The sequence below is a fragment of the Poecilia latipinna genome, unplaced genomic scaffold, assembly GCF_001443285.1.
Source record: "Poecilia latipinna isolate Pla-1442-1.1 unplaced genomic scaffold, P_latipinna-1.0 Scaffold929, whole genome shotgun sequence".
NCBI lineage: Eukaryota > Metazoa > Chordata > Actinopteri > Cyprinodontiformes > Poeciliidae > Poecilia > Poecilia latipinna.
Genome location: NW_015113545.1, coordinates 91,431 through 104,273, shown reverse-complemented (window position 1 = coordinate 104,273; position 12,843 = coordinate 91,431). Strand labels below are relative to the sequence as shown.

General features: G+C 40.7%; 1 protein-coding gene across 1 annotated transcript in view; it reads left to right on the top strand.

Moving 5' to 3' along the window:
* wtip (WT1 interacting protein) overlaps window positions 1–10,423 on the top strand; it is a 28,935-nt gene extending 18,512 nt beyond the window's left edge. The window contains exons 3-8 of the mRNA XM_015049157.1: window positions 3,631–3,698; window positions 4,843–4,905; window positions 5,422–5,552; window positions 5,736–5,787; window positions 6,228–6,296; window positions 8,059–10,423. Coding sequence (XP_014904643.1) covers window positions 3,631–3,698; window positions 4,843–4,905; window positions 5,422–5,552; window positions 5,736–5,787; window positions 6,228–6,296; window positions 8,059–8,211 — 536 coding nt within the window. The 3' untranslated portion in view covers window positions 8,212–10,423. The remainder of the gene's footprint in view (window positions 1–3,630; window positions 3,699–4,842; window positions 4,906–5,421; window positions 5,553–5,735; window positions 5,788–6,227; window positions 6,297–8,058) is intronic.
* The last annotated feature ends 2,420 nt before the right edge of the window (window positions 10,424–12,843 follow it).

Below are 12,843 nucleotides of genomic sequence, written 5' to 3'. Positions count from 1 at the left end.
TTCTTGCTCATCAACGTGATTTCACAGCCAGAGGTATGATTGCACGTTTTCAGCCGTTAACTGCACAGTCGCTGCATCCACAACTTTCAGATTTTTCAGTTAATAAAATAGAAAATATAGCCTTTCTCAAGAACAAAACTACCCTGCAACAAATTCCGCCTCAGAGGAAAAACATCCATCTCATGTCGAAGCACATCACCGGGCGCATGACGTCGAGGAAGTTGACAAATGCTGCATGTTGGAATGCGACTTGAAATTTCCAACATCTGAATCAGCGTTTTCGGTTCTGTTTAGTCAGAAGCCCAGAGAAATACAAGCTAACAATACAATGTTTCAGCTACAATGTTGCTCCATCTGACAGTAACAGTGAAGGAGGAGGAGTGCCTGGAGCATTGAGAATGAATTGCTATTAAATTATCAATGGTTTTCCGTATCGGTTCATTCCTGCTTTTGGTTTAGATTCTCATTCCAGTGTAGGTATGTGGTGTGTGTTTGGGTTTTATTCTGTCGTGTTGCTTAGCTCCCTTGTTATTAATTTGTGTGGTTATTAGTCAGCCTCCCTGCTGGGGTCCTTGCCTCACCGTGCTGCATTTTCCTGATTAGTCACACCTGGTTCTCCTGTCACTTTTTATTCACATTTCCAGTAGCTTAAAAGCCAGTGAGTTCTCTTACCTCCTCCTGTTTCTCCCATTGTCTTTTTCTCTGTGGTCTGTTTTCTCTGCCAGACCAGTTTCCTTCATCGATGAGCTCCTGTTGTTCCTTCCGTTCCTGCTGTTTTCTCAAACGTTTAAGTATATGGGTTATTTTAAAATCAGTGTAAGTGTAAGTAACCCCAAAGCGAATTTTGACATTTTTGTTCACATTTTGTTAGTTTCACGTTAATTTACCTAAAACGGTTTCAGTGCTGCTGGAAAACCATCTTGCAAATTCATGAATCTCACCTGTAGATTCATAAAACGTTCAGACTTGAATTCAGTAAAAAGGAAAATTAAAACCTGACTCCAGAATATAAGGGTAGAAAGTCCATACCTGGAAAAAAATGACTGCGTGTAGACATTGTCAGCTGCAGAATCTGCACCTGAGGACGTTTCAGTCAAATAATACCTCCACCATGATGACACATCAGTTCACTTTTATACTATGAAAGCTGATATCCATGGCAACAGCAAAATGAGTGCATTAGCAGAATGAGGCCTGTTTTCTGAATGATCCGATATTTCATGCAACCAGCATCAATAAGAGAGCATTGGGATTCAGGACTGAACAAGCACACTGCCACCTCAGTGTGAGGACGCCTGATGAGAGGAGATAACGGCTCATATATTTATGTCACCGTTGAATATAGCAGGTGATCTGATGGGAGGTTCAAATGTTAACCAGCCACTCACAGGATTCTTGCACCATCTGGAAAAGTCTAAAGTTTCTTCCAGGTCTGGATTAATACAGAAAATGAATTTTGTATTTCCACACCTTGTAGCCTGTTCCATCCATCTGTCCATGTAGAAACTGGTTTTACTAATTAAACCAAAAGTAAGTCAATTTTAACCCAAGCACCGTTTCAACTTGGATGTTTAATCCAGAAATAAAACCAATTGCATTAAGCAGTAAGAGGGGCTTAGTTCTTAAATCAAGCTCCCAGAAGACTCCAAATAAATTGTAAATTCTAAACAGAGCTGATGGTTTTAGTATCCCCTGCAACACTGAGGATGTTCGGCCTCTCTGCTGCGCTGTCTGGTGACAAAAGGCCACAGCGATGGGGGGAGAAGAAGGCACGGAGCCCTCCACCCCCTCCTTTTTCTCCGTTATTCTCAGTTAGGGAAGCGGGCAGGGAGCGGGTGCTGGAGAGGTGCAGGGGGGGGGGATGAATGGGACCAGCTAGTGACCTCAGACAGAAAGAATGTCCCCGTTTGCTCAGTCGGCCCGCTCCCCTAGCAGCGCTCCACATAGTCATCAGAACTGGGGGCTTTGTATTCACCTTCCAGACCCCAAACTGCAGAGCAGAGGCCACAGACCAAACCGACTTCTCACTCCGCTTTTCATCTTGCTCCCCAAAGTGTGATTTAAAAAAAGTAAAAGTAAGCCTAAGAGTCTTAAAAATCTCACCTGTTGTGTGGACGGCGTTCCTGTGCATCCCCGGCCGGTTATACGTCCGTTACCGCCTCGCCATTTCCCAGCATTTTGACACTGGGCGTGCATTTGAAATACAGCGATTGCATAAATGTCATTGTAAAAACGAAGGGGGTGACCATGCTGGGAAACCAATAAACCCAGTGGTGACTCTGGAATACAATTAAATCTGACTAATCCAGTCAGATTTATTAGATCCGTGGGTTTCGTCTGCCCTGCTTCTGGGTGAAGTCATCGTGCTGCCACAGAAACACGGCCGCCGGTACGTGAATTTGAATGGACGGGCTGTGTGAGATGCGTGGCGCGGGGCTGCAGAAGCCAGCGCGCAGCAGAATTTTTTTTTCCTTTTCTGACTGGATTCAAACTTGGATTCTGGTGAATGAAAGCTGGACCAGAGGAATTCGGCCTTCACACTGGCACAAGCCCAGTACCACCAACCGCGACTTGCTTGTCGTTTTAAAATACCAAAGAGGTGATTCATATTTCTTGCACATAGGTTGAAAACAGCAGCTTAAAATTTGATTTTTAACATAGTCATAGTTTTCAACTCCTGTTCATCCTTATAGTGTCAATTGTTGCTGGTATTTCTGGCAGTTGTGTACATAAGCAGGCAGATACAGCACGACCTTTGGAAAGCAGCATGGCTTATTGATTGTGTAAATGGCGTGTGAATGGAGTTGAGTCGGGATCAATGGTTGCAGTAAGTAGACGAACACTTAAAATGACCAATTTCCCCCCAGCCATCTGCTCTGTGCCGACCTGCTGCTGCGGGCAAGTCCATGGAGACACAGCCAGTGAGACGTATTGTGGCACACATCCAGACTTACTTACAACTAGCAACATTTCCGACGCCGTTTGGCATTAAATTAATTTTTTAGGCATTAAATACAGCTGTGAAATAAGATCCAATGTCTGTTGCTTCATGGTGTTGTGGTGACCTGTTTGGTTTGTATATTTGCAAGATTCAGAGGTTGCAAAGGTATCCGATTAGAGATATTCTGTTAACAACTGTAAAGGAGGCAATGGGTTTTCTTTTTTATTGCTCAATAAAGGTAATGTGGTTCTGCTGCGAGCTGTCAGTATTTTATCAGCAGTATCTATAACTTTCTGAACAACCAGAAGGATTTAATTATTTTTTATTAAATTCTGTTCAGTGTGTCATATTGGATCATCTCAAAGCAGTTTGCAAGACAAACTGATCCACGTTATTACAGAAATATCCAGTCAGTCCGATCAATTCAATTACATACATTCCAATTCAGCCCTATGTGTAACACAACCAAATTGTTTATTGTGTCCATTAGTGAAAAAGATGTAGGCTGAAGGAAACTCAGTCAATTGCATTGATTTTCCTGCAATCCTTCCTCCTTAATGAGCTGTCTAAAACAACTTCAGCCTGAAATCTTTCGTGGCTTTTTTAATTATATAAGACTACAATAATTATTGCAGCGGCATGCCACTTAAGTGCTCCTACTAACAGACTTCCTTTGTGATTTCTTCCAGGGAGGAGGCTACGAGGGAAGGCCTTCTACAACGTCAACGGGAAGGTGTACTGTGAGGAGGACTTCCTGGTGAGTCCCTGCTCATTCATGTTTATGGATTTTCCTTTAGTGATCACGGGGAGGCGACAGAAGGTGCAGAAACAAACCGTTTAAGTGCTGTAATTAGAACTCCTGCACCTCCCCCTCAATTTAGACTAATTTCAACCAAATTTCCCTCATGTGCTCGTTCTCGCTGCACACACAGACAGTTTTAGAGGTGCGGGAGGAGTGTTGAACAACTTCTGGTCTCATCTGCTTCAGATTAGCTTGGCAGGCCCAGAGATGTGGTGCCCGAAGTTACTTTTGTTTAAAACTTCCACGTCAACGCAACTGAAACAATGAAACACCTACGTTACCAAAGTGAAGCAGAGGAGAACGTTGAAGCTCCCGATTGGTTCCTGTAAACAGCTTGGTAATCTAGACGAACTCATAACACATGCTGCTGACTGCGCTTCCTGTTTATGGACAGCTTCCCCTTAAAGATTAACTCGCCGATATGTTAGGAAACACTGAAATTCCTGTTTTGCACCGCACCATCACCACCCCTCTGATGCTGGAGGCCAGAAGACAGGATGAAGACTAATCGCCTTCCTGTGGCTGAGGCTTGTCTGGTCTGCCCCGTCACTGCGGGAGTGTTTCAGGCTGCCGTGGTGGTGGTGGGGGGAGGCGGATGGGGGGGGGGGCTTCTTGTGGCAGATGGTGGATTCGGAGAGGCGTTAATGGGCAGGGGGGCGGGCGGCCCATCAACACCTCCCACCTCCACCTGGTAGCTGCGTCTCTTCTGCCGAGCCCTCAGTGTCATCAGGTCGTGACCCAGGAGAGGTTGGGGGGGGGAAGGCTGTGTGCTGCAGATGGCCACTTTTATTATCTGACGGAACGAGCAGCAAGATGTAGAGTGTTTTTATAACTATAACTATAAAACACATTTCACCCTATCAACACACAGTAAATTTGATTAACTGGGCCTGAAAATGTCCCAGAAAGAGACGGAGGATAACAGAGAGACAAAGACATCCTGGTGTGAATGAAAGAGCGCAGGAGCGCCCTCTATAGGCGACTCTGAGAATAATCAGTTTTCCTGTTAATCAGTATTAGGTGCCAATAGTTTGGCGTAAAATCTGTTAAAGTGTCTGAACTGAAGGAAATAAATTGTGCACTTCGTCTTTCCCCACAGTACTCTGGTTTCCAGCAGACAGCAGAGAAGTGCTTTGTGTGTGGTCACCTCATCATGGAGATGGTAAGAACTTTCTCCATTGTTTTGAGAACAGATGTGGGTAGAGTATCCAGAAATTGTGCCCAAGTAAGAGTACCGCAACATATTTTAACTGCATTAAAAGTAAGAAGCAGACATCCAAGAAATGACTCAAGAGAGTAAAAAAGTATTTGGTAAAAAAGATACTCGAGTACTCAGTAACTGATCAATTATTTAATATTTAAAATCACATAATCAGACAGACCAAAATATAAAGCCATGTGCAAATGTTTTCTAAAGAAAAATGTTTTCTAAATTGATTTCTTTCAATATAAAATGTATAAAACTGCAGGTGTTTGTCTGCGTCTGGTGAATTTTTGGTTAAAACCGTTACGCTGATAACAATAAATTAATTTCAATGGAACCAACTTGAAGTTGAAAGTTTTCTAACTAGTAAATAAAATGCATACCACACCCTGTACACTCCGTACTAATAGGAAGAAAGTATTAAATACGAGTGTTTTTTCTTCTTTGCTTGTTCTTGCTTGTGTGCTCGCTCAGATACTCCAGGCGCTGGGAAAGTCCTACCATCCGGGCTGCTTCCGCTGCGTTGTGTGTAAAGAAGGGTTAGATGGAGTGCCTTTCACCGTAGACGTGGAAAACAACATCTACTGTGTCAAAGACTACCACACGTGAGGAAAACTTCACCATCCGCTGCAGTTAGACAATGTTATTATTGCTAACAAGGTGTTCTGTTAGCGTTGATTTGCACCACTGGCATCATGGCAGCAATTAAGGACAGCGACAGATTAAGCGATCAACACATGTTCACTTATGAAACTCGTGTTGTAATTTCTGGTCTTTTTCCAACGCAGGGTTTTTGCGCCGAAGTGTGCTTCGTGCAACCAGCCCATCCTTCCTGCGCAGGTAAAAAGCTAAATTATCTCATGTTTTAAATTATCACTACAGTTCTGATGAGTTCACCTCTGGTTTACAGGTTTTGTAGTTTACTTACAAAACCTGCAAAGTAACAACTTGGCGAGTCCAACATGCTACTCTTTGCTGCAGTGAGCTTTGGAGATTTTTATTTATCTTTAAAAAAAACCCCACAGATTTTGAAGAACTCAACCAGAAGAGGTGCAAATGAAAAATGTAAATAATTGCATTAGTATGAAGTTTTCAGTTATTACAAGGACAGTAGAGACTTAAGTTTATCGGAGCAGAAGGTGATGTTTTAGTTTACATCGAAGACAGCAGCGTGTGTTTTTTAAATTTTTCTGCAGCTGTTTGTCATCCCTTGTCTGTCACTTTAATAGAACAGCAGTCTGGTGTGAAGGAAAGGCCTAACTCTGATTCTGTTCTCGCAGGGTTCTGAAGAGACCATCCGGGTTGTTTCTATGGACAAGGACTACCATGTGGAGTGTTACCACTGTGAGGTGAGACACAGCGTTCATTCACACGCAGTAGTAAGACCAGTCTTTGATACTCTTGTTTGGACTGGTGATGAATTTAGCATCACTGTGTATGATTCAGCGCCTCTGAATCAATGAATGAGACTACAAATAAACAGCCATGCCACTCTGGCTGGCAAAGTGTTGGCGCATTTTCGCATCCTCTCAGTCAGCGCTGTGAACCTGTCTGAGAAATGCACGTTCTCAGACAAGTGAGACTAGACTTTTGCACCAGTGAGAATGAATCACGGCTGTGGACACTAACCCAAGGATGCAGTTGAACATTGTGACTCACTGACTGAGCACATTCCAGCCCAGTGCTTCATTCTCAGCTGGGGGCTTGTTGTGAAACCTCACTTATCTTCCACCTTTATGCCATTTCCTTTCGTAATTTAAAGGTGACCTATTATGCTTCTAGAACAGGCTAGGACAGGGCTATGGACTACAAAAAAAAAAAAAACATGTTCATTACATTTTGTTGCACAAAATCATTAGATAGAGATTTTTAGTCTGCTCATTTCTACCTATTTTGAGCTCCTTTTAGAATACAAACTGCTGCAAACAGATAATTATAAACCGTACATTTTTAAAAAGCAGAAGTGGAGCCTCTTGCACAACCAACAAGAATGGTTTCTAGATAGTTAGTCAACAACAAAACATGTCTTTTCCAGTAGCCATTGTGCAGCACATTCAGTGGTAAAACCAGCTAAATGAAAGTGCTGGAGCTCTGTTTGAGTTGCTAGGTGACAGGTTGCTAGGTAACAGGGAAGTTCCCGTTGATTGTGGCTCAACAACTGAGAGGTTTTTGAAACAGCTTGTTTTCCATACACCAAAAAAGATTAACTTATAGACATTAAATCGTCTGGTTAGCTTTAAGCGCTTAGACTGTTTTTGGAAGCAGCCGAGACCCAAGTGGAAGTATAAAATTCCACAAAATGTCAGTTTGGCATAATAAACATTCAAGAATGATGTGAAAAACAAAACTTTCCTCAGGAAAATTTCACACCTCCTTGCTGTGATCATATTCAGAGAAGTTACATTTCATTTATGCAATAATAATCAGCAGAAGCAGCAGGGTAAGACTTGCTAATGTTTCTGAATGGCTGACATTCTGGGAAAAGGTCACAATGTAAGCAGAGGTTAATCATTCAACCGAGTCTTGCAGGAAGAGGCTGAAGTTCACTTCTGAACTCAGTAAATTTATTACACATTAGAAAAAACAGGGTAGCTTCATCATTCATTTTACATTTAACACGGGGTAGATTATGATTCACTCATTAAAAGTTAACTTGCACTAACAGTTTATGCATTCAGCTCTTTTTGTCCAGGTGTGAATCGCAGGTTTATGTGATTCCTGCTGGTTGTTCAGTGGTCTCCCAGGGGGGCAGATCCCCACCCCATGTTGTAGGGCAATTATCAGTTGAGAACTTTATCACTCTGGTTTCAATGCAAGAATGATTAAAAAGGAAGTCATAAGCCATTCTGTCTAAATTATACAATGAGCTCTTTAAGGAAACTGAACTGAACTTGAGCTATATTATGAAAAAGATTTTGTTTTTTAGCATTGCAAAGCTGTTAACATCATATCGGCGGTTCTACAAAGCATTGACTCAGTAAAGACAAAAGCACATAAAATAATTCATCAGTCTTTGGTTGTAACACGGTGTAGTGTGTCAATTCTTGCACCAGAAGCTAAATATTAATCTGAATCTTGACCATCTCTGTGACACGTTTATGTTTTCGTCAGGATTGTGGTCTTCAGCTGAACGATGAGGAAGGCCACCGCTGTTATCCACTTGAAGGCCACCTTCTCTGCCACAACTGCCACATCCAACGACTCCAGTCAAAGCTGCCCGCCCACCCGCCCCCGAACTACCCCCTCCATGTGACTGAATTGTAGGAAGGAGACCCAGCTCCACCTTCGAGATGATCCAGGACACCAGCAGCGGGGTGAAGAGGGATGGTCGCCCACTCCTTCAGCAGCCACGGTCATGATTCCAGGCGCTGCACCCCCAGCTACAGAAAGGATCTCCATTCCTCCCTTTCTCCTTATCATTTGGGTGCATAATCCAAAACCAGACTCACCCAGAGGGCCCCTACTAAAACCAGCCTTTGACGTTTTCACCTTGTTAAGGAAGCAGTTCCTGGATTTCTTGTGTTTTGACTGAAGAGCTTCACTGCGGCGCTGTCACAGCTGAGAGAACGAGGATCCGGCGTTGGCCGGGCCGAATGGGCAGTGCCTTCAGAGCATTTTCTCTCTCCGTGCAGCTTTCAACACTGAAACAGAGCCCTGCAAAAGGCTATGCAAAGGACCTCCAGCATCATGACGCAGGGCTGTGAAGAAAAAGAAACGACTCTGCACCGTGTCGTCGACGTCACAGTAGCACCACAAGCCCAGAGAAACCGACTGACATTCCAAGAAGATGTCCAAGATGACACCTTGAGAGATTCACAAGCAGTGTCTTAATTAATGATTATATTATGGACAGAGAGAAAACTTTAGATGCACATAGGTCGTCTTTTTATATATGAATATATATTTCGCAGACGTTTTCCACATAAGATCCTAGATGTAGATTGTATTTTTTTATGTATGTGTATCTGTGAGCGTGACATAATTGGAGGTGTAACTGAAGCCTCTGCAGCTTTTGGGTCTGTTGCATTCTCTCTCTCCTAGAGTCGCTTCATGCCTGTCAGAGGGTCAGAGATCCACAGGAAGCAGATGTGGGTCTTGTAGTTTTTGCATGCAGTTCTTTTATTCTATTTTAAGTACATAGACACAGTTCATTTTGTTACAAATTTGTTATTTTTAAGCAAATTTATCCCTGCCTAGCTGATGTTTGCATACTCCAAATAGTAATTTTCAACAAACTGTGCAGTGTGCTGCACCTTTCTTTTTAAACTTAAATCCAGGAACTGACTCAAAACAGCTGTTCCACCCAAATATTGAACAAAGAGCTGGACATTTCCAGAATTCTTTTTTTTTTTAAATCAAATCTAGCGTAGCTGCTTAAAGTTGGATAAAACAAACTGCATGCTCACTTAAAAAATGTTTTTTCCTTCCACATTTATTTCCAGACACTCTTATTTTGTCATATAATCACATCATCCATGACTATGAGCAAGCTTCACTTGTCCACTATTGTCCACATAAGTGTATCTCAATACATTAGAACATTATGAAAATGTAAATTTATTTCAGAAATTTTGTTTAGATATGTAACTACTGTTTTAATTTGGATAATGGCTTGTAGCTGAACAAAATTCAGTTCAATTAATATTTAGCACCGATTGAAAAAAGATTTACATTGTAGAAATGTCAGACTACTAAGAAGTATGTGCTTGTAATGTATGGTGCAGTATATACTCTCAATACTTGCATGAATTAATGCTTCAATGAGGAGAGTTGAGGTATTTTCCTTCCACTTAACTTTCCAGTAATATTCTTAGATATTGCAGTCAAAAAAATCACTTTCTCAAAACATTTTTATGTTACTTATGAAAATTGGATTTTGGAAACATATTAATGGAAAGTTGAGTGAAAGAAAGAAGTGTGGTTATTTTGTAATAACTATAATTGGAGTCCCCAAAATTATGCCATTCTTTTTGCAATTACTCTACATATGAGTTTTGGGGGGGGGGGGTTGCAACACTTTTTTTTTTTACTGAAGTAAATAAACCTTTTAATGATAGTCTAATTTATTGAGATGCACTCGTATGTCCCATTGTGTTCTGCACAAAGTCTGCTAATGTGTTATGTGGGAAGAGGGAAGACTTGAAAGCATGGAGCTGCTGGTCCCACCCATGTGCTTTTTTAAGGGATCCCCACCCACTGTTGCTCGTGTGTGTGTGTTCTCGCAATCACATGCACTTGTGTCTGAGTGTGTGTGTGTGTGTGTGTGTGTTTGTGTGTGTATATGTGTACTAGTGGCAGGCCCCTGGCACATGCACCTCACTGTGTTTGCAGGGCAGCGCAGCAACCAGCAGGATGACCCCGATTATCTCTGTTAAAATCTGATGATGACATTAATAGATGCTGGAACCGATGCATCCGATTTTCTCTGTAGCACATCCGTCACCCATCTGAGGTTGTGGCTAGAGCGGGGAGGGGGTTGGGGAAATGTCACCAACCATTTTGTGCATACACTGACCCGTACTGTAATGCTGTAATACACTCAGTTGTGAATAAATACTACTGAATGTGTTCAAAACAGAGAGTGAAGGCAGGGGTCATCATGTGAATGTAATGTATAGTGTTTTGTAAAAGCAGAGAAGAAAATGACTGCAAACTGTATGATCAACCTCACCTTTCTTGCAAGGCTCAAGTAACGTGTGCTGTACTTGGAGACTGAGGCATTCTATGAATTAATCTAATATCGCCCAAGAAAAACTTAACAAAACCCGATTGTATCCCCTTGAAAGATGTCTTAATTTACTTTTTTAAAATAATACTTTGATTTGTATTTCATAAAGAGGCTAGTTTTTTATTTTTATTTTGTTTCCTATCAAAAAATAAATAAATCACTTGGAAAGAGAGATGACTTCTACTGTTAGTTCCATCAAGCACATCTCCACACCTGTCACGTTGTTTTGTAATGCTCAGTGTTTTGATTACCTAGATGGTTCATTTAAACAAAAAAGGAGACTAGATTTATTTATCTAAACATGAAAAGGTCTAAAGTTATTTAATGTATTAAAATCAGGACGTATCATTTAACTGTAGATGACATAATCTGCTTTTTCAATAAAGTGGTTTTGTAGTTAACTGTAAAAAGTGTTGTTTTTTTTTCTTCTCATCTGCATTGATTCAAGAAGCAAGTTGGATTGCAAAGAGAAGGAGTCCTAGTTCAAAAACTTGGGGAATTTCTCCATCAACAGCAGTGTGATTGAATTAATTCAAAGTTTTTGACAAATCTCACAAATATGAAGTGTAGGGAAAGGTTATGAGTCGAGAATGGTTTGGATTTCACAAGCCAAAACAAGGTTTTCCACGTTACCAACCAGCCCATGTTCCAATGCAATATTATTAAGGGGAAATATTCATTTAGTACACAATCGTTGCCTATTTCTGAGCTTCTGTAACATTGCTGGCCTTTATTATTGGTGTTTTTGCATCATCTTCCAGTAGGATAGTGTTTATTTATCCTTTAGATAATAGCAGCGCAGCACAAGCAATTAAATAATATAATAGTTTTTGAGTCAAATCTGCAACTGCAATTAAAGACCTCAGTTGGAAAGACTCCCACACAGCAAAGTTAAATCAAATATGTTGAGAATGGCAGTTTTTCTCAATTCAAGGGCAAATCCAATTTGACCCATGCATTCAGTCATAGCGGTGTGTGATGAAGAGTTTCTCCTGGGATCCAGTCCTGCTGACTTATGTTCAAAGAATCGAGAAAATTCAAAATATATAAAACCGACTGAGATGATTTTAAAAATTTGAACTGAACCCAAATTGGATTGAACATAATATTTATAAACACGATTTATAATAATCCAAAACATATCAATTGAGCAAAGTTTCTTAGAGAATCACCAATCTTCTGTCTCCAGACCTAAATAAAGAAAACTTGTGCTTGATGAAGAAAAGAGAACATAAGAACCTAGAAATATTGTTCAGCTCCATCTCTGTACACTTCAATCTTGTAAAATATAAAAGTATTAAGTGATGGCCTGTGGTTGTTCAAAGTATTATCAGCAGGGATTATAATTAGTCAGTTCTTAACATTATTTTTTTAACATATAAGTGAATAAAAGTGATCAAACTAAAGATTTGTCTTTTTTCCACATTTGTCAGTGTGAGATTGCAGTGCTGCAGAAACAAAAGGATTTTAGTTTAAGTATTTTCACACACCTTTTCCAGAGTGGCCAACCGATCGGTGCACATCTACATAAATTTGTCCAACGAAAACTTGAGAATAAAAAAAAAATGCTGCCACTGAATGGGTAGATTTATTTTGATTTGCCAAAATGAATGCAAGCGCTGGATTGTTGAGATAAATGAGAGACTGCACCCCTGTGGTGCAGTATTGTACAAAGTTTGGGCTAACTGGGGCATGAAGAAGGCTAATATCAGGAATGCTCTTCCCAATGTTAGATATAAAAAACAGGAAAGACACCAAACACTTGTAATGCTAGTGTATCAATCAGGCTAAGGCTTAAGGTCTCAAGGGTGGTGGGGTCACTAATCTGGTCTCTTCTTTATAGAATATATCCCAAAAAGAAGCGGATTTAAAAAAAAAAGTGGGGGGGGGGAAGCCAAAAAGACTAAAAATTAACATTAAATATCCTTCTACACTGTGCAAGGACACATGACGTGGTTACAGAAAGATGCAAAATTACCAAAACAAAACTCCAGTTAACCAAATTATCATAACTGATGTGCATCGCCATGAAGATTTCGAAACCAAAAATATCAGGTTATGCAACTGTGACAAAAGTGACCCCATTTAAACAGTGCCATAAAACATAATTAAAACCAGAATAATAATAATAATAATAATAATAATAATAATAATAATAATAATAATAA